Source organism: Pangasianodon hypophthalmus, chromosome 27 (genome assembly GCF_027358585.1).
Source record: "Pangasianodon hypophthalmus isolate fPanHyp1 chromosome 27, fPanHyp1.pri, whole genome shotgun sequence".
Taxonomy (NCBI): domain Eukaryota; kingdom Metazoa; phylum Chordata; class Actinopteri; order Siluriformes; family Pangasiidae; genus Pangasianodon; species Pangasianodon hypophthalmus.
Genome location: NC_069736.1, coordinates 9,350,666 through 9,371,111, shown reverse-complemented (window position 1 = coordinate 9,371,111; position 20,446 = coordinate 9,350,666). Strand labels below are relative to the sequence as shown.

General features: G+C 38.5%; 2 protein-coding genes across 2 annotated transcripts; both read left to right on the top strand.

The window, feature by feature from the left end:
* The first annotated feature begins 1,758 nt into the window (after positions 1–1,758).
* ptges (prostaglandin E synthase) lies at positions 1,759–9,037 on the top strand. Its single transcript, XM_026922513.3, has 3 exons — positions 1,759–2,053; positions 3,341–3,423; positions 6,280–9,037. The coding sequence occupies exons 1-3, from the start codon at positions 1,937–1,939 to the stop codon at positions 6,527–6,529; spliced, it is 450 nt and encodes a 149-aa protein (XP_026778314.1). The 5' UTR covers positions 1,759–1,936; the 3' UTR covers positions 6,530–9,037.
* Positions 9,038–16,457: 7,420 nt separating this feature from the next.
* Positions 16,458–20,094, top strand: timm22 (translocase of inner mitochondrial membrane 22 homolog (yeast)). The gene is made up of 4 exons (XM_026922289.3): positions 16,458–16,760; positions 18,334–18,530; positions 18,888–18,960; positions 19,611–20,094. The coding sequence occupies exons 1-4, from the start codon at positions 16,502–16,504 to the stop codon at positions 19,685–19,687; spliced, it is 606 nt and encodes a 201-aa protein (XP_026778090.2). The 5' UTR covers positions 16,458–16,501; the 3' UTR covers positions 19,688–20,094.
* The last annotated feature ends 352 nt before the right edge of the window (positions 20,095–20,446 follow it).

The following is a 20,446-nucleotide window of genomic DNA, read 5'->3' as shown; positions in this document are numbered from 1 at the left end:
GCCTTCACTGGAACTAAAGGGCCCAAACCTGTTCCAGCACGACAATGCATTTTGCACAAAGCGAGCTCCATAAAGTCATGGTGTGCCAAGGATGGAGTGGAAGAACCTGAGTGGCTTGCACAGAGCCCTGAACTCAACCCAAATGAAAATGAATTGGAATGCTGACTGCACCCCAGGCCTCCTCACTCCTCACTTGTGTCTGAATAAACACAAATCCTCATAGCCACGCTCCAAAATCTAGTGGAAAGCCTTCCCAGAAGAGTGGAGATTATTATAACAGCAAAGGGGGACCAAATCTGGAAAAAGATGTTCAACAAGCACATATATGTGTTAAGTGTAGGTGTCTACAAACTTTTGTCCATATGGAGGTCCTCAGACCTCATGGAACTAGGAGATTATAACATGAGCAATTGTAATTAATCCAATTTCCACAAATATCGTTATATTAGACGGCGCATAAATTACAGCCAGCACTACTGTCAGAGCTGCTGCTATTAAATTAATCAACACCATCTGACCAATCAGAATTCATAAAATCAACATATAATGCATCTATTCTACTTTATATAATGCTGGATGTCATTCATTCATGAATGTTATGATAATCTTCTTACCAAATAGTAAACAGGTAGTGTCAAATATAGTTGAGTTTGGGCGGCACTGTGGCTTAGTGGTTAGCACTGTTAACTCACACCTTGAATCCCACCTCCACCCTGTGTGTGCGGTGTTTGCATGTTCTCCCCCTGCTTCGGGGGTTTCCTCCTGGTACTTTGGTTTCCTCCCCCAGTCCAAAGACATGCGTTGTAGGCTGATTGGCATCTGCAAATTGTCTGTAGTGTGTGAGTGTGTGGGTTGGCACCCTGTCCTGTGTGTCCCCACCTTGTGCCCTAAGTTGCCTGGGATTGGCTCCAGGCTCCACCGTGACCCTGTGTAGGATAAGTGGTACAGAAAATGGATGGATGGCTGAGTTGCTATAGTGTTAGCTAAATAATTATAAAAGAGTAAAAAGTTTTCACCTTCTTTAGTGTCATTATATAATAATCATGAAGTAACTATCACTAATTTGCTATCTGGGTCAAAGAATTTAATATATTGTTATTATATTACATCTCAAACAGTAGCGTGGCCTGTGGGACATCTATTACGCAATTACGTGTTAGTTTTTGGTGATGTGAAAATCATATTTGCTGTTCACGGTCATGTTATCATATGTAGGAACATTTATCTAAATCGTATCGGATATCAGCTCTTTATGCCCACTTGATCTTGGAATTAAAATTTGTAATGATATTTTAACTTGTCTGTATGTCATTTTTTGTGAAATCCAAATGTGACAAATGTGCAAGCTGTTCATTAGGGTAATAAACAGACCTGGTTAAACAGACCTCTATTCCTCCATCTGGATATGATTTCAATCATTTGTTATTAACTAGAAAAATGGTGTTACACAAAATCATGGTGCAGAAGAATATGAAAAGAATTTCACAGTTTTCACTTCAATCATTATACTATGGGGTTTAAATGAGTTGCACAAATATGTTATACTTCTCTATACTATACCTCTATACCTCTACACCTCTCTTTTTTTCTGCTTTGCTGGTAGACAGATTAAAGGAAGCAGGCTTGCGTGTTCCAGCAGGAAAAGCACTAATATGTGCAATGCAGGGATTCCAGCAGCAGCAGCAGCAGTGGGAAGCACTGACGCAGCGTAAAATATGGAAACTGACTAATGTCTGTAACATAGGGAAGAGCAGAGAAGCAGAGAGACAGGGGGAAATCTGAAGGAGGGGGGAGGCTGGGGTGAACGGAAGCTCGTCAGTGAAAGTTGTGCTCTGATGTGTGTGACTCAGAGCTTCCCAAAAGTGAGATTGCTCATATAAAGCGCGGTGGAGTCCAGTGCGCCTCAGGATCTGCGCTCCGGTGCGGTGTGGACGGAATGGACGCCATGCTAGAAAACCCGGTCTTCTCCTGCTTTGTGTTCTACAGCACGCTCTTAATCCTGAAGATGTACACCATTGCTGTCATCACTGGACAAGTGAGGCTGCGGAAAAAGGTAAAAAGAGGCTCAAATGCAGCTCACGATCACTGTAAAAGACTTGCATGCCTGCATGCTTGCAGCCTGGTAGTGGGGCAGAGTGTTGTTTTGGTGCAGCTGGAACTGGAACTGCAAAAGTTTAGCAGACAGCAAAGATTCACTCTGGATGCTTTTCCTCGCACCGGAATGCAGTGTTCAGTCTTTTGCAACTAATCCTATTCACAGAGCGCAAAAGTTTGCACACCCTTACTTCGAAATGATCAAACACAAAAAAAATAATATGCAAGGTAGATTTTACAGATGTTGCAGATGTTTAATGATGTTTCTTCCAACATTACCTTGATATCATTTTATACCTTTCTGGTCAGTCATTTCTGTTTCTGTTTTCCTGAGAAATATATATTTTCATACCAGAAATAAGATTTATGTTCGATTCCACTTTTGGGGTGCAATTTGTGTCCCACTGATATTACATTTACAAACATGCATTTAAGTTAAAGGCATTACAAACATAGGTAAAGTGTACTTAAAACTTTAATAAAACCTCTACAGCACTTGCAAACTGCTTCAGACACATTAAAATACTATTATTTACACGTGACTCCATTTAACATCTCACGAAACATCTTGTTCCACGAGTCATCCATTACAGGTTATGAAAATTGTACATTTTAGTTGCATCGCACAACATTCGTTCAGCTGTTCACCTGAACGCATTCACTCCTATGAAATATTTGAAATATTCCACAAGTGATGCGTTTAACCGGCAGTTACATCATCCAGATTTCCTGAAGATCATGGGAAGAAGAAAATTAAGTTCTCTAATTCTTTATTTATTTATTTATTTTCAGTGATTTTTCAGGTCACTTTGAAACTACAAACCTGTTACCCAAATTATTGGATTGAAAGCAAATTATTATTTAAAAGATGATTTTAAGTAAACTGTTAGAATGTCTTTAATCTCCTCATGCCATTAGTATGGATACTAGTTAACCAAATTTTGTGTATTTGTTAATCTATGATCAAAAAAACCCTCAATTTGTTACTCATTTAAGAGCAAAATGCAGCAATTATAAGCAAAATAAACCGTGTAAAACAAAAAACGATATTCAGAGATGGGCTAACTCATTTTGAGTGGTTAAATGCATGTTTAATTATATTCAGTGTTGAAAAATGCAAAGGCTAAATGGCACCACAATCATGGAATACAGACACATACATAAAGATAACTTCTGACTAGACTCAACTGCTGCAATACATCTACAGGCTGTTTCATGATGCATGATGACTATCATTATTCTCCAGGCTTTTGCTAATCCGGAGGATGCAGACCGCCATGGAGGACCACAGTTCTGCCGCACAGACCCGTACGTGGAGCGCTGCAACAGGTAAGAATGTAAACACCTTTATCAGCAATGCACGGAAAGTAAAACAACAGCAGACATTCCAGTGCACAGTAACCTATGAAATGTAAAAAATGGGAATGCTCTACTTGCAAAAGGGGAATTTGACCAAAACGTGTTATGTCTACTGATCACTGGGGCTATAAGATGGGATCTCGTGTGTGTTCATCCTGGTTGTATATGTCATGGTCTTCCCTTCCAATTCAATTCAACAGCCTTACAATTAACTAGAAACATAGTAGAGCGAGGCTGTCTTCCTGCATTTTGTGATAAAATCACCACCAACAGGATGTAATCTGCCCAATCTGGCAACACTGGATGTCTGAACATCTGGGCTGAATCTTTCCCCGCCTTTAAAGTGACACAGCTCCAAATTCTGCACCCTATGGGCCTCCTTCTCAGACTTGTGGGTGGGATGTTTCTAAAAGAAGTTGTTTTTGCTCATTTTTGGCTACTTCTCAATTTTTTTCTTTCGTTTTTTCCCCTGCAAGATTTAGTTGTTTTTTTTTTAACAGAAAAGCATGGCTGGGTGCATCAACTTTGATTAGTCAATTTTATACGATGTTCATTGACACATTTGCTGTTTGAAAAGAAAGATAAACCCTGAATGAGCCTCAAATGTTTTTATGGATGGAGGGTTCATTCCGTTAGCCTATTTATTCACCAATTATTGATCTGCCTATTTCTCTGATTAACACATAAAAATGAACTATTTGTTGTGAGGCCACAACAAATAGTTCATTTTTATGTTTTTTTGAGAACCCTCTCCAGAATTAGCCAGTCAGGACATTCACTAGTCAAAATATTGTCACCTCAGACATAACTATCCACCATTCCTCACTGTCAGTTCCACTGTTTCCAAGGCTGGCATCATTGTTCACAGTTAGACTACATTTACATTTATGGCATTTGGCAGACGCCCTTATCCAGAGCGACTTACAATTATCTCATTTATACAACTGAGCAGTTGAGGGGTTAATGGCCTTGCTCAAGGGCCCAGCAGTGACAGCTTGGTGGCGCTGGGATTTGAGCTCTTGACCTTCCAATCAGAGGGCCAACATCTTAACCACTGAGCTACTACTTCGGACTAAAAGCATGATGCAGTTCAGATAACTGATTCATACTCGTCCCCTGCCAGGAAACTCATTTCCTGCCAGATCTTCACAGATAAAAACTAGGACTAGTTTTATAGCAGTAAACAAGGGCACTTTAATTAGAGTCATTTTATCACCCTTTTCATGCATTTCTTTTTTATATTCTTTTTTTAACAAACCAACTGGACATACAGGAATGATTGGAATTTGCAGAAAGGCTCATTTCTGTTGATCATGTAGCTGAGTGTGATTACACATTGTTTAACCTTAAATGGAAATATTATATACAAGGTAAATAAAAGATTAAAAATGAGTTTGCACTGCCTGGCTAAACAAATCCAGTGTTTCTTTTGACTCAATTCCAAGTTAAGTCCATTTCAAACCCAATCCCTTTCCTTCCTCCTCCAGCAGAGGATTGGAGCAGATTAAGAATGTTATTACTGAACAATTTTTTTTTTAAATTTTTTTACAAACATTCCACTTCTATTGTGCTCTGAATTATTACAGGCCTGTTCATTTCCAGCTGTTGCTCCAGAGAGAATCTCCCAGCTCTGTTCTCATGGGACTCACTGCAGGAATGTTTGAATTCTTGGTCTAACTGTTGAAACTAACCAGGTAGTTCTGACAGTTGTGTGGAATGACTGTGTAGATGTAAAAAAGTCTGCATGATAGAACACTATATGCAGCTAAGATAATATGGTTTGCCTTAGAACATCATCACTGAATCTACACTATAAAATACAGTTTTCAATGTAAGTATGATAAGAAGCATGCAATTAACACCAGTGAATTTCCAACTGATTGTTTAGCTAATTTTTATTTTAGTAGTCATACATTTATCCAACATACACACAATTCCAATTAATACACAATGATTTTATAGGTAGTGCTGATGTAAACACAGCACCCATAACATTTAAAATAGATTGAACTACATTTGTGGTTTACAGCAGTGTTTTCTCTGAAACAAATGAAGACTGAAGGACAATCCAAGACAAAAATAGTTAAAGCTGCCATTATCTAGGTCTCTGATATTTTCAAAATTGATTAGGATTGTATAAATCTTGCAGTGTGTCCAAGGCATTCCACTGGTTATAAAATATGGATGACTTATAAGAAATTGTGCTGGTATTATCAGCCTGAGTCTGATAGTCTGAGTTATCAGTCTGTTTTCGAGAGTTTCCTTCTTAAAGGAACTGAATAATGGGCATTTTCTGATATGAAACAGATGAAAGGGAAAATATCCGAAGGGAGGAAATAGTTTTCAAATGAAAACATTTTTTGTTTGGCTTTGTTGAGCAGAGAAAGTTGGGTAATGCAGGATTTTGCAGCCCTGGTCCACACTGTTGCTCCTCATCTTGTGTGATCTTGTGAAATTCCAGCTGTAGATGCCACATATTTTATGAGCAAACAGGAATATCATTACCATTTCATACACTGAATATAAGCACTTACTGTACTTGAGGAATGATTACGCAAGTAAATCTGACTGTGGTGAGTAAAAGTTTTGTTAGTGTTTGAATGATGTTGGCAGACACCTAAGCATCTGGGCATACTGTCAAGACACTGAATCACATAGAACTCAGCTAGATGATCTAAAACAGATGTCATGGCTTTCTTGTGTATGCATGCATCGACGCAAGTATCCACATAAGGAATTTCCGACTATGCCTCATCAGGGGCCAAATCTTTTCAGAAGTATTTACATATTCTAACAGTTCCGTGTATGTTTGTGTGTGTGTTTCAGAGCTCATAGGAACGACATGGAAAATATCTTTCCCTTCTTGTTTCTGGGTGCCATCTACTCCATGACGGGGCCATCACTGGTTATAGCACAAGGTCATTTCCTGGTCTTCTTCTTGGGTCGGATCGTGCACAGTGTGGCCTACTTGTGTGCCCTAAAAGCGCCGACACGCTCACTAGCCTACACCATTGCTCAAGTTCCCTGTGTCTCCATGGCCATACAGATACTTCTCACTGTGGGCTTTTATGTGTGAAGTGGTCCAGTTCTCTGATATGCAGAACCCTTCAATAAGTTGCTACTTTTTTAATTATCGATAGCTTGAGGACTAAATATAATGCTTCCACACAGTATATTATTTGTGGGACAATTATATTAACAGTTCACCAATGAGCCAAGGGGATGGTAAAGGTCTGTTTTCATTTCATTTTGTTGTATTTGTAGGAAATCTGGAGTGTCAGGAATCAGATGAAGGTTTGAGTAAGGCTTAGTGTCCTTAAACTGCTGGACCTGAAAGTTTCTCCTGACTGTTTACAAAGCAGTGGCCACTCAACAAAATGACCATGCTCAGTAAAGGCCACTTCATCAACAACAAAACTGTTATTCAAGGGTTTCTGAACTAAATGAATGGTTTCCATTTTAAAAGAGCCTTGTTCAGTGTGGGCCTTTCAGAGCTAGTGTAGCATTAAATAAATGTTGTTACATAAACGCTAGCTTCTCTCCTTCTTGTGGATTATACAACTCATGGCAAAGTGTTTACTTAGGACCAATACTTTGACAAATGCGTTGAATATCAAATTAACAAAAGGGGAAGCGACCCAGTGAGTTTAAAGCAGCATTGTGTGATTCTGAATCTGAATGAATTTAACAAGTGCTAGATGACTGCTAAAAACAAACAGCTATAAATTCCTCCTCTCCCTTCAGATCTGCCTAAGATAATGTTTACACATCTGATTCAATTTAAAGAAAAAATATGAACATGGCGAATATTAATAAGACCTCTATTAGGTAACTATTTGTTTGGCTATTGTTAAGGTGAGCTAGCTACATGTAAAAAGACTCACTCATTTAGCCAAAATTGGGATGCTGGCAGTCATCTACATAAGCAAAATAATGTTAGTAATGTAATATTACAGGTAGCCTTCCTATACCAGTCATTCACTTGGGCAGTAACTATTGGGACTTAATGTTTTGGATGATAAATTCTGCTAGAAATAAGACTATGCAAAGTAAAATAATAACTTTCTCCAGAAGTAGCGCTATCGCCACATCGCTCCCTCAGCTCTCTCCAGCGTCAAAAAGCCATACCATTATTTACTGTGGTCTTCCCTGACTCTTCCCAGATAGCACACAAATGTCATCATGACATGTTTAATTTATATCTTAGTTAATTTGTTATTTTATCATCTGCTCTGTCCAGACATCCCTGCGTATAAATTTTTTTATCTAAACCTATCAATGTTGCAGGGCATCATTTCATCCTGCTGATCTTTGCAAAAAGCAGATAAAAACATTTCCTTCATGCAGGTTTCTTCCTGTGATTAATATATGTGACCTACTTTTTGAGGTCTTGTTTAGCTGATAACCTATGGTGGCCCGTAAATGCAAACACAAATCAAAAGATCAGCAACAAATCAGAAAACACTACAGCAAAAACCAAAAACACAGTAAATTCAGAAACAACTCAAAAGGAAAGTGTGAGTCTTTATTGAACATCACATGTTTGTTGCTAATTGAACATTGCATATGACTACATGGTGCAGAAAAACCCACACTTTTTCAGACGTGTATGTTATTACAGTGAAGAGTAATTCTTTGTTCTGAATAACCAAGCTTCCTTTTCAGTATTCACACACTCATATTAATGCCATGCAACGTTGACACCTTATCTAAATCAACATCATATGAATGCCCTTGATAAAAACAAGCACAGAAAAAAGCATGAGTAGATTCATGTAAGTTTATATATCCTCTTACTGTAAATATCCTCTGTAGACTCGCTTTCTTCTAACCTCTCCATTTCGAGTTAATGTTGTGTGTCTTCTGATGTTGTGTTTTTAGTTTGTTAACACATTTTGCACTGTGGGTGACACAATCAGCCACTGACTAATGCCCCAACTCTGAAAGTTAAACCAATGTTGTGCTGTCTTCCCCATTAGCAAATGAGCTCCTGGTTACATTTTTGCAATGTCATCATGACAGTGTTGGCTAGATGTATGTGTGCTATCTGATTTTCGCTGTCTTTTTATATGCCGCCTGTCTTTCACATTAGCCCCGTTTTCCCATTTTAGCATGTTTGCACTTTCTGTCTAATTTGTGCATGTGCTGCTATTATTTAACCCATTAAGCCTGAATGTGATTTTCTTTTTTTTATCGTCTTGACTATAGATACCTAGGACAGTCACAGGAACCAGACTTACTCAGAACTCAGCATTTGCTTTATTTATATATTTCAGAATAGTTTAATCATAGTGTTTTTTAACCACACAATGCAGCTTTAACCTGTGCTGGTTATACAGCGTCTTGTGCATTAGGCAAAGGATGCTTGATATTTAATAGTAGTGAGCAGTAATGATATTAAAAGCTTGCATAGTGTTTTAATACTGTATTTTTCACAATGTAATTGTATAATAAATTATATCTATATGTTCTAGCATATATTTTATATTTTTAAAATATTTTCAAACTAGTCTGATGTCTGTAGGAAAGATGTAGCTGCCAAATACAAAAATAAATCTAATAAAGGTATTATCTTTATCTATTAGGCTTTGTGTGTGAGTGTGTGTGTTTAAAAGAGTGAAGGAGTGAAGATAGCAGCCCGTTATGTTCTACAATTTTTATTTTTGGACTGAAAGAAGAACCAAAGTCCTGAATACCAACATTCCAGTTATGCAAGAGCTGAAAAGTGGAAGAGATGGGGGGAAGAGAAAGAGACAGCATTCCATCAGTGAACAGTGTGATTCAATAAACTTGTTTTGATTTCAGTTACCAGGTGACAAAACACACTGGTGAATTTCTGATATTTTCATATACACTGCTTACAAAGTACAATAATTTTACATTTATTGTACATTGTATATTTGAGTCCAGCCATAAAATTTGTGTGATTTCTTTGTGAACTAAAAAAAAAACCCAGGAAATTCTGCAAGGTTAATTGCAACACCCATACAATTTCTCTTATTCAGCTTATAAGCTCATATTGACTGACTATTTGAGTTTCGTAGCTTTATCATCACACCATCACAGATGACTCAGCAAAAAAAAAAAAATCAAGGAAGCACACAAGTGATAGAATCACTGTAAATAAGGATAAAATCAAGTACATGGTTTTAGAGTTGCATGTAAAATTAAGGTGTTGTTGGCAAGGAGCGTGCACTGGCCTGCCTCTCAGCTCAGAGCTGCTGCTGTGTGTATGTGTCAGCACATGTTTGTGGCATTTCAAATACGTGTAAGTGAAGACTGTTCATTAAACATGTCATTATACGCATTAGGGTTGTAAGCATTGTAATTTTATACTTCAAAAGGAAGGGATTTATCAAAGAATGAAGGGGGACTGTTAGAGATTCTTTTATGGTGGATGAGACGAACGCTTTCCTTCTTGCTCAGAATGACACCGAAAAACCCTTTGGCCTGGTTCTCAAGTAGAGGTGTGTCAGTATACTAGTATACCGTGATAAGTTAATCAGGAATAGGTTAGTGTCTTTATTTGTCCAGTGTGGTGCTTCATACACAAAAGGAAGCACCTTGAAGGTAACTCTGGAACAGTTAAAGGTCATGGGCCTTTCTTTATGGAGCAGAAATGGTTGAACAGGTTGGTTGTGTTTAAAGAACACAAACTTTTTTGTGGCAAGTCAACAGAAAATGATATTAGAAACAACAGAAAATGGCACAAAAACACAGCTGAAAAAAAAAAAAATCCCCCAGATCCTACACACTCCACCTCCTTCCACTACACTGGTTTCATATGACTTGCATTTACATATTGAAACCTGACAGAAATGTGATGATGCATCAGGAAATTGTGCGATTCACATCATGTATGTGAGTGTTCTGTTAATTATGCATCTAATGCAATTGCACTGTTTGAACATCAGCGGTCCTAATCTGCACAACCCATAGAGTTACAATATGTATAGAGCACGCTGACTGATAGGTTAGACTCACAATGAACACGCATTATAGATTATACGGTTAAACCACCATGTTATAACCGTTAAAAAGAGCTCTTCAGTTGTTTTCAAACAACACCAGCCCTGCGCCGCTGAGATCTACAGTGCCTTAGAAAGAGCTCTTTTTTTCAGAACTCAGAGTTTAATTAGTTTTATACAGACCAAAATGCACATTGTTTTGCATTGTTTATGATGCAGAAATAAGAGTCTTTTCAGTCATAATTTTTCATAACGATTTTGTTCAAAATATTATGAGAATCTAATTGAATCAAATTGTGAAGCTGACACCTTTACACCTGCTTATTCATGCAATTACATGTCAAGAGCTTCAGTTCATGTTAACATCAGAATGGGGGGAAAATGTGATCTCAGTCACTTTGACCATTGCATGGTTGTTGGTGCCAGACAGGCTGGTGTGAGTGTTTCAGAAACTGCTGATTTCCTGGTATTTTTGCACACAACTGTCTATAAGTTTACATAGAATGGTGCAAAAAAACAAACAAAAAAAAACATCCAGTGAGCAGCAGTTCTGTCGGCAGAAACATCTTGTTGATAAGAGAGGTCCGAGGAAAATGGCCAAACTGGTTCGAGCGGAACCTATAGGAAGCCTATAGTTACTCAAATAACTACTCTTTAAATCTGTGGTGAGCAGAAAAGCATCTCAGAACACACATGTGAAACCTTGAGGCAGATGGGATACAACAGCAGAAGACCACACTGGGTTCCACTACTGTCAGTAAAGAACAGGAATCTAAGGCTACAGTTAGTACAGGTTCGCCAAAACTGGACAGCTTGGAAAAATTGGGGAAAAAAACAAGTTTAACTGTCCAGTTTCAATGTAGATATATTAATATAACCCCTACTGCAGAGCCAGCTGTGGGAGCTATGAGGGATCCTTCAGTCACTGATAGTACTGCTGTTACTGTAACTGAGGATCTCAGGAGGTTGAATTTCCAGAAATTTCTGGTATATAAAAAAAGACAGTTAATTTAGGTCAGAACATGAATGTGCCTTGTTCTCTTCTTGCACCATTGATGTGATATGCATCTGTTATAAGAATTATACACAATTTTCCATTGCAGGGTGGGAATTAAACCTGCATGAGGTCTCAAATTATACCTCCACATGATTTTCTGTTCTACTGTGTTAATTATAGGTTTTTTTTTTTGTAAATACCCTCCTTTGAATCTCGGGATAGAGATAGCAGATTTTAAAAGACAAAGCGGTGTTGCAGAGGGTGTGAAAAATAGTAAAGAAAATGCTGCTTACTTGACCATAGCTTGAGTGTCCAAGGGTGGTGATGTTTTTATTGCTAGTCCCAGAATACCTACTCCTGTTAATGAAACCATGTTCTGTGTTACTGGTGTACTCCAAAAACTGTGTGGCAATACTGATATAAGTACAAAAACATATGAAAAAAAGCAGTCTGTGTCACTGAACAGGCTAGTACAGGTTTCATGTCACTCTATTAACTCCATTACTTGAGAAACTGATAGATGTGCTCTCCCTCTTCTTCCGTCCATTCCCTTGTAGCCACATTTGTTCTTATATGAGCAAACATGCAACATTTGGCTCAGAGTAGTCTCATAAGCAAGACTTCAATCTCTAGACTTCCAGCTTTATTTTAAGAGGTTCCACAAAAATGACCATTTAGGAATTACAGCCATTTTCAGCAAAGTACCTTCATTTTCAGGGGCTCAAAGGTATTTGGACAAAGTGACATAATTGTAAAAATAACCATAATTTTAATACTTGGATGAAAATCCTTTGCAGTCAATGACTGCCTGAAGTCTGGAGCCCATGTTCTCAAAACTCAAATTCCACGGCAGTGTTATGGCATGGGCAGGTATGGCTGCCAATGGAACTGGGTCACTGGTGTTTATTGATGATGTGACTGCTGATAGAAGGAGCAGAATGAATTCTGAAGTGTACAGAGCTATGCTTTCTGGTCAGATTCAGACAAATGCTGCAAAACTGATAGGACAGTGCTTCACGGTACAGATAGATATTGACCCAAAATGTACCGCAAAAGCAACCCAAGCGCTTGTAAATGGAATGTGGCCAAGTTAGTTACCTGACCTCAACCCAATTGAGCATGTTTTTCACTTACTGAAGACAAAACTGAAAGCAGAAACACCCACAAACCAGCAGCAACTGAAAGCATTTGCAGTAAATCATCTCATGATGATGTCCATCAGTTCCAAACTTCCAGACATCGACTACAATGGATTTACATTCAAGTATTAAAAATATTCCTAATATTTATGATTATGTTAGTTTGTCCAATTACTTTTGGCTGTAATTCCTAAAGGGTTAATGCAATATTTTTGTTAAAACCCTTAAATTAAACCCCTTAAATTAAAATATTTTTGTTAAACCCTTAAATTAATTTGCTTCATTTCAAATCCATTGTGGTGGTGTACAGAGGCAAAATTACGAAAATTGTGCCACTTGTGTCATACTTATGGACCTGACCTAAATATATAACCACCTTCTAATCAGACATCACCCAGACATCACGTAGATCTCAATTAGCAATGATGCTCATCTCACTTCTAGGAAAAATATGACAAACTGCTTGCACAATTAGAAATCTTAATAAGATCAAGATAACATAAGAGCAAAACCACTGCTTGGTTTCACAGCTCACAGCTCTGCTTGTTTATCTATGTATCTCTCTCTCTCTCTCTCTCTCTCTCTCTCTTATATATATATATATATATATATATATATAAAATTCATTTTCCTGGAACAGAGATGAGCAGCACTGCTGATTAAGATCTATGTGATTCCTGTGGAAATTAATGCTGATGTGAAGGTGATCAAATCTGTAGGGTATGAACGGATCAGTATGCCATACAAAGTGGTAAAACTTGAAAGTTTGCCTGTAATTTCTGATTGCCATTACATTGTAACTTGAGGAAGCCTTTCTTTATCAAAGGAATCATGGGTCTATTGTGACTGGATTGCTTTAACAAACTATGCACCGCCAAAGTGTCACTAGACAACACCTGTGAAAACTGCCTTTGTTCTGGGGCCCATGTTATTAAGAGTGTGTGAATGATATTTGAACCTTACAACACAACTCTTTTCTGTTTGTCTTTCACAAGAGTTAGAAATATTAGCCACCCAAACCCCTTTGAAAAGTATAGAACACATTATATTATGCATAATGAATAATGAATGCTCATTAACTGAGTCAAAAATAGTCTATAGGATGATTGTCTGTATTTGTGTATTATTGAAATATCATTTTCTGTTCATTTCCAGTTCATCTTGAGACTCTGTGTGATAGAATAACATAAAATATGTAACACAAAACAGTCAGATTAGATTAGGCCATGCAGGCAGCTTCTCGTTATCTGCTTCTCGTCTGAAACTGATGTGTCACAGAAGTCTTCATTCACAATAAACCAATAAACACAATAAACATCTGCTTGAGAGTAACAACTCATGACTAAATCCTGAGAGGTGACTTTTTCCAGCTGTCTTCTACAGATTTAATGATCTGTGATTTGTAACATTTACAAATCAACATAATCAACAAGCAATCATTAATGTTCAAGCAACACTGCCATCTAGCGTTTAAACTGAACATGACAACAACATTTTTAGGTTAAAGGGTATTAAAAAGTTATGAGGTTTATAAAAAGAATGTCAGTATGGCATCACATGTGATACAAGATAAGTGACTTATTGTATAAGATAATAAAAACAAAACTATTAATGCCACCAACGTGCTCCCCAGCCAAGACCAATAGTAGAATTGGGGTCAAGGCACATGTGAAGAAACGTTTTTCAAATGGCCACTTAAAATAGCACATATCACACTCAAAATATTGAAGCTTCTGTGTTGTAATTGTGTATTTACAGTATCTCTAAGGCCAGACGGCTCCACTGGTGGTACCAGCCTGTAGACATGTTCAGATTGGCATCATCTGTAAGGTATGCGACTGGGGAACAGGAAGTAGATCTGCCCTGGAATACTCTAGTGTTTTTTCTCTATCTCTTTTTCGCTGCATCTGTAGCATGTTTGTGTGATTGTGACAGATATGACTTTTAACATGCTTCCTGTAAGGAGAAAACTTTTACTTGTTTGCTCAAAACTCAGTGGAAATCTAATGCCACTCATTGAATTCTGCTGTTAGTAAAGGTTTACGTGTATATGTTTGTTGAATGCTTTTTTAAGAGAATTTGTAAATTGGTCTATAATTTGTCATTTTAGAGATTGGACTAGTTTTTCAGAGAGACAAAGTTGTGGTTATGAGGCTGATGGTACTTTGATGGTACTCTGATGGTACTATGAGGCTGAAAGTTGAAGAAAGCTTTGGGAAGACTTTCTCTGTTATGTGTCTCATGCTTAACCCCTATTTGTTAGAGTGTTGCTAGCTGCAGTTTTGAATTTGCATTATACAGACATATGTATTTTGGAGTTTAAAGTATGGAGCAGAAAAGCATTTGTTCTATAATCAGGAGTTTGTGAGCTCAAATCCCAGTGAAATCACAGACAGGGCCAGGGGTCCCAAAAACTTCCCTGTCAATCAGAGCAACACTAGTCAGTCTTGAGCATCTGTGAGCTCATGTACTCAGAAGAGTGCAGTAAGCGCTTTCTCCCGAGAGTTCAGCTGCCCTGGGATGTAGCATTTTGAATAAAAGAACCGAATTACGAGAAAGTGGAGTAAAAAAAAAAAAAGTTGAGTCTTGCCTCAGAGTTTGTGTTAATCATCTGTTAATCAGCAGTACTTTCCTTTTCAAATCAGCTATATACTATATATAGAGACATAAAGTGTCATTAGGGGCAATCATTCAGGCCTATACCATTCTCTTAGCATATGCTGAAAAGAGTCACTGCAAATCAATACAAACTTAGTCTGACTGATCATCTTTATAGTATGCTGAAACATTTCTACTCTCATGGGAGTGGTCTCTTCCAGGAGGAAAATGTTCCCATTCACAGGGCAAGAGGGATCAATGAATGGTTTAAATATGAAAAGGATGTAAATCATATGCTATAGTCTCCAAGTCACTGTGTGGAGTCACTGTGTGGAGTCACTGTGTGGAGTCACTGTGTGGAGTCACTGTGAGGAGTCACTGTGTGGAGTCACTGTGAGAAGTCACTGTGTGGAGTCACTGTGTGGAGTCACTGTGAGGAGTCACTGTGTGGAGTCACTGTGAGAAGTCACTGTGTGGAGTCACTGTGAGGAGTCACTGTGTGGAGTCACTGTGAGAAGTCACTGTGTGGAGTCACTGTGTGGAGTCACTGTGTGGAGTCACTGTGAGAAGTCACTGTGTGGAGTCACTGTGTGGAGTCACTGTGAGAAGTCACTGTGTGGAGTCACTGTGTGGAGTCACTGTGTGGAGTCACTGTGTGGAGTCAGAACTTGCGAAGGCCCAGATTCCCACTGCACACTCAGGGTTCCCGGGATAGGCTTCGGATCCATTGCGACCCTGACCAGGACAAAACTGTTACTGAAGATGAATGAATGAAAGAAAATACCGCAGTATATCTACCTCAAACAGTATTTTATTCTCAGAGAGTTTAACATCAGATCAAATCTAATTAATGACCTCTGGTGTAAACCGTCTCAGTGGCGTAGGCCTAGGCTATAGATAACAGTGCTAATTCATTCCTTTGGTTTTAAACACAGTGCTTGTAAAATTACTGCTGATTGTAGCTTATGTATATAAGCTTCTGTGAATATTCATTTTTTTTAATCCATTTAAGCCATGTTTCACAAGGTCAATCCACTGTATGTAGTTCATTATATAACCGCTAGGGGGCCATTTGCTATTCAGCTGCGACCTTCATCGTGTTGAATCTGCTGCACAGAAATTTTTATGTGTTAAAAAGCTCTACAGCGAATACAGAATTATATGCCATAATATAATAAAAAACACACAAAATTGTTTAAAACTTTTGTGTGTGTTTAAGATTTCTGTATTTGTTGCTGGTTATGTCCTGTATGAAGGCGCTTACTTACCGTTTTTGAGATTGTGTCGAATCAAGAAATAGTTGTGCTTGGATAGATTTACCAGGCTGTCGAACGCACAGCTTCATCATGGCGGCGCCCGTGAGGAGCAGCGATGCTTCACAAGCGAGCGTTTCAGCTCAATCCACAGCAGTGTCCGGAGCCGAAAATGTTCATCTACAGTACAGTGTTCTCTTGGATCATCTCATCGGTGACAAGAGACAAATTAAAGAGCTGAACCCGAGCGTTATGGGCGGTTTACCGACTCCGCACAAAACAGACGAGCAGAAGATGATTGAACGCGGAATGGAGAGCTGCGCTTTTAAAGCAACGCTGGCGTGTGTCGGAGGTAATGAGATGAACACAACACTCAGACTCATGGGAGTGAATTAGTGATCATGTTTGATGTTTGGAATGATAGTCAGGTACAGGTCGTGCATGTGCTCTGAGTGCTGATCTTTATGACTGGGACTTGAATGGAGCAGAATAATGGAGGTCTGTCATACACACTGTCATAATAAACCTACTTTAATCTTATTCTTTAATAAGCTCAGTGTTGCAAACTCTTCAGAGGAGAGCAGCAAATCCATGCTCAGAAGTAGCTATAATGACGTAATTGTCTAATTTGCATATTCATTTAATTATGGTCTTTCATGACGTATCAGGACGTGTTACGAAGGAGGATTTTCTGAAGACATACATAATAGAATAAAAAATAGAATAAAGTAATCGATTATAGGTCATTTCTTATAGAAAGAAGTATTTGGTCATGGCACTACAAACTAGTTATCTATTTAGCATCCAACTCAGGGCACAAGGCAGGGGACACCTTGGACGGGGTGCCAATCCATCACAGGGCACAATCACACACACATTCACACACTACAGACAATTTTGGAAATGCCAATCAGCCTACAACTCATGTCTTTTGGAAGAACATGCAAAGTCCGCACCCTCCGGGCTGAGGCGGAATTCGAACCCCCAACCCCGAGACAAACGTGCTAACCCCTAAGCCACCATGCCCCCCTATGTATTTACCAAATAGATTTAAATCAACCACTAACGTATTTACAGAATTATTTAAATTTCTCTCCAGATCCCAGACAAAAATAAGGAGTGGTAGTGAGTCAGGAAATAGACATGAAAGAAATGGTTAAGGATGCAGTACCTCACTTTTATTACTTGTAAACATCACCAAGAAGAGTTTAATATGAAGAAGTTCACATCGGGAATGTTGGTGATCAGTGATTGGTCTTTGGTAAAGATACTGATTCGTGATTGGTCATTGGGAATGATGGTGATCTGTGATTGGTCATTGGGAACGATGGTGATCTGTGATTGGTCATTGGGAACGATGGTGATCGGTGATTGGTCATTGGGAACGATGGTGATCGGTGATTGGTCATTGGGAACGATGGTGATCAGTGATTGGTCATTGGGAACGATGGTGATCAGTGATTGGTCATTGGGAACGATGGTGATCGGTGATTGGTCGTTGGGCATGTAGGCTCAACTCAGTCAGGTTTTATTGACTGAACTTAACTCTCTCTACTCATATATCCAGCAGCTGTGATGTGAGTTGGAGAGCTGTATAGAGTGTAGGACAGTCACTAATGTCTGCATAAAGTCACTAAGTTTTTTTTTTTTTTTTTTTTTTTAATAAAGTTGCTAAACAATGTAAAACGTGACCAAATCTTGCGGCAAAGCCACTAAGTTGGCAACACTCAGTGAGTGACCGAGTTGATTCAGGTGTGTTAGTGCTGGGATGCTTAGATGTGTAGATAGAGTGACTCCAGTATGAACACTGGGAAACACTGATCAGATAAATACCTAGAGCTGAGAAAATCTTCATGATGTTTGATCTGTAAATGTTGTCATTATTCAGTTGTGTGTTTTAATTGTATTTCTTTTTTTTCTTCCAGGTTTTGTATTAGGAGGTGCTTTTGGAGTCTTCACAGCTGGCATTGACACCAATGTTGGGTTCGATCCTAAAGACCCACTGAAGACCCCCACAGTGAGAGAAGTGCTGAGAGACATGGGTCAGAGAGGAATGTCCTACGCCAAAAACTTTGCTATTGTTGGTGCTATGTTCTCATGTACAGAGTGCATTATAGAATCAGTAAGTTTTCCCTTTGACTTCCCCTGTTTAAAGGTTCTTAAAAAACCTTTATCATCCATCACCATGGGGGGATTTTCACCAAAAATACATTGTCCATCTCAATCTCAGACTTTACACCCCATTAGAAACCTACTTAAAAACTATTCTGAAATAAAGATGATGATCCATATGTACAAACCTAAGGATGTAAACTGAGTGGTCCAAAATCCCTCTACAACCTTTGCTTGTATATTCTGACTCACTTGTAAGTCACTTTGTGTACTCATGAAGCACCTACCAGATTCTGCCAAATGAATACATGTGGATGCAATAATATGTAAATAAAAGATAAAAGAATCATTTTTTGTCCTGTCACAGCATCGCGGTAAATCAGATTGGAAGAACGCAGTGTACAGCGGCTGCATTACTGGAGGTGCGATTGGATTCAGAGGTAGGATTCACATCATTAACATTTACACACCTTTATAAAACTTGACTGTTACGCCTGGTTTACACTGTACGATTTTTGTCCCTGATTTTTGTCGCAGACAAAAACCACACATTGTCAAATCATTGTTTGGTCGTGAGTTGAATGACTTTAAAATGCATAATGTGGCGATTTCATGTCTTCGTCACTGGCAGCGTCAGAAATGTTTTGATTAAAATGTCCAGCATGTGACTGCTGCTACAATGCCCAGCTAAAAGCCCCCAATAGGGGGATGGCACAGGATTATGCAAAACTCCTGGGACAGCTACATATACCATCATTGAAATGGCAAAATGTAAACGAAACAAGCCAATGGACAGAAAAAATATCCTTCTTACTTTAAGCTCACTTTGAAGAATTTCTGTTTATCTGACCTTGTTTGTGCGTAAGCCCAGATCACACTGATTGATGATGGAAGTAGAAGGTAGTAATTTCCTTTAATGAAAGGTCTATCCTTAGAGGATCTTCATCATCTAATCTGACATGGAGAGCACGTTTCTCAAACACTCTGTTATAGACTTCAGCCAAGATTTTATTGGGTCATCTCATGATTGTAATCACGGTTATTTATTCATATGCAACAGGTGTAACCGTAACTATTTATTATCCTCTAGCTGGCCTGAAAGCTGGGATTCTGGGCTGTGGCGGTTTCGCTGCTTTCTCTGCTGCTATTGAGTATTACCTCAGATGAACGGCTGCTTCAGAACTTCCAGAGTTGGATGGACTCTGAACAAGAACCTATATTACCAAGAGCAGGCTCTGAACATGAGACTTTTTGGCAGGCTTTCCTTGCTTGTCAAAAGATTTTGAAATTGTTCTCGTGGAGAACCGACCTGCCAGTTCAGTTTCCTGACCTGGAGAAGTGTGTAATGTGAATTTCCGTGTGGCCTGTTGGGATCAGTGTACACATACCAGCTTTCCTCATGGTTTTCACACAGTCAGAGGACTTCTCTGGTAAAAACAACATGAAGCTGAGAGGGATCATGGTGATAAATCCTGTCAGTGAATGCTTATTGATGTGTAGTATGACTGTCTTTTTGGCCCCATCGCTGTTTATGTATATAATCGTACAAGTAATAAATAAAATATGAAATCTTACATTGGCTCTGGATTGGCTGGATGTCACTTGTGGTTAAAAAAGTTTAGGCAAAATGTGTTTGTTGTTAATTAGCTTAACCTCAGACTAAACATATGAGAGAAGTCTGAGTTATTATTGAAGTAAATTTATTCTACGGAAATAAAAAACCCTCTTCAATAATATCAGATACTATTAGTGTTTAGGAACTTTGAAGTGGTTATTCACAAATGAAATGAGACAAAAGTGTGTTGATTTTCATAAATCAGGCAATGGCTGTAAGAAAATTGCTTATCCATACCATTGTTAGGGTAATAATTAAAAACAACCAGAGCTTTAATGAAACTGCTTGGAAGAGAACACAAGTGTATTTTC

Coding starts and splice junctions, on each gene's coding strand:
- ptges (XM_026922513.3), top strand. CDS start 1,937: ATGGACGCCATGCTAGAAAACCCGGTCTTCTCCTGCTTTGTGTTCTAC. Junction 2,054..3,340: donor AAGTGAGGCTGCGGAAAAAG/GTAAAAAGAGGC, acceptor ATTATTCTCCAG/GCTTTTGCTAATCCGGAGGA. Junction 3,424..6,279: donor TACGTGGAGCGCTGCAACAG/GTAAGAATGTAA, acceptor TGTGTGTTTCAG/AGCTCATAGGAACGACATGG.
- timm22 (XM_026922289.3), top strand. CDS start 16,502: ATGGCGGCGCCCGTGAGGAGCAGCGATGCTTCACAAGCGAGCGTTTCA. Junction 16,761..18,333: donor AACGCTGGCGTGTGTCGGAG/GTAATGAGATGA, acceptor TTTTTCTTCCAG/GTTTTGTATTAGGAGGTGCT. Junction 18,961..19,610: donor AGGTGCGATTGGATTCAGAG/GTAGGATTCACA, acceptor ATTATCCTCTAG/CTGGCCTGAAAGCTGGGATT.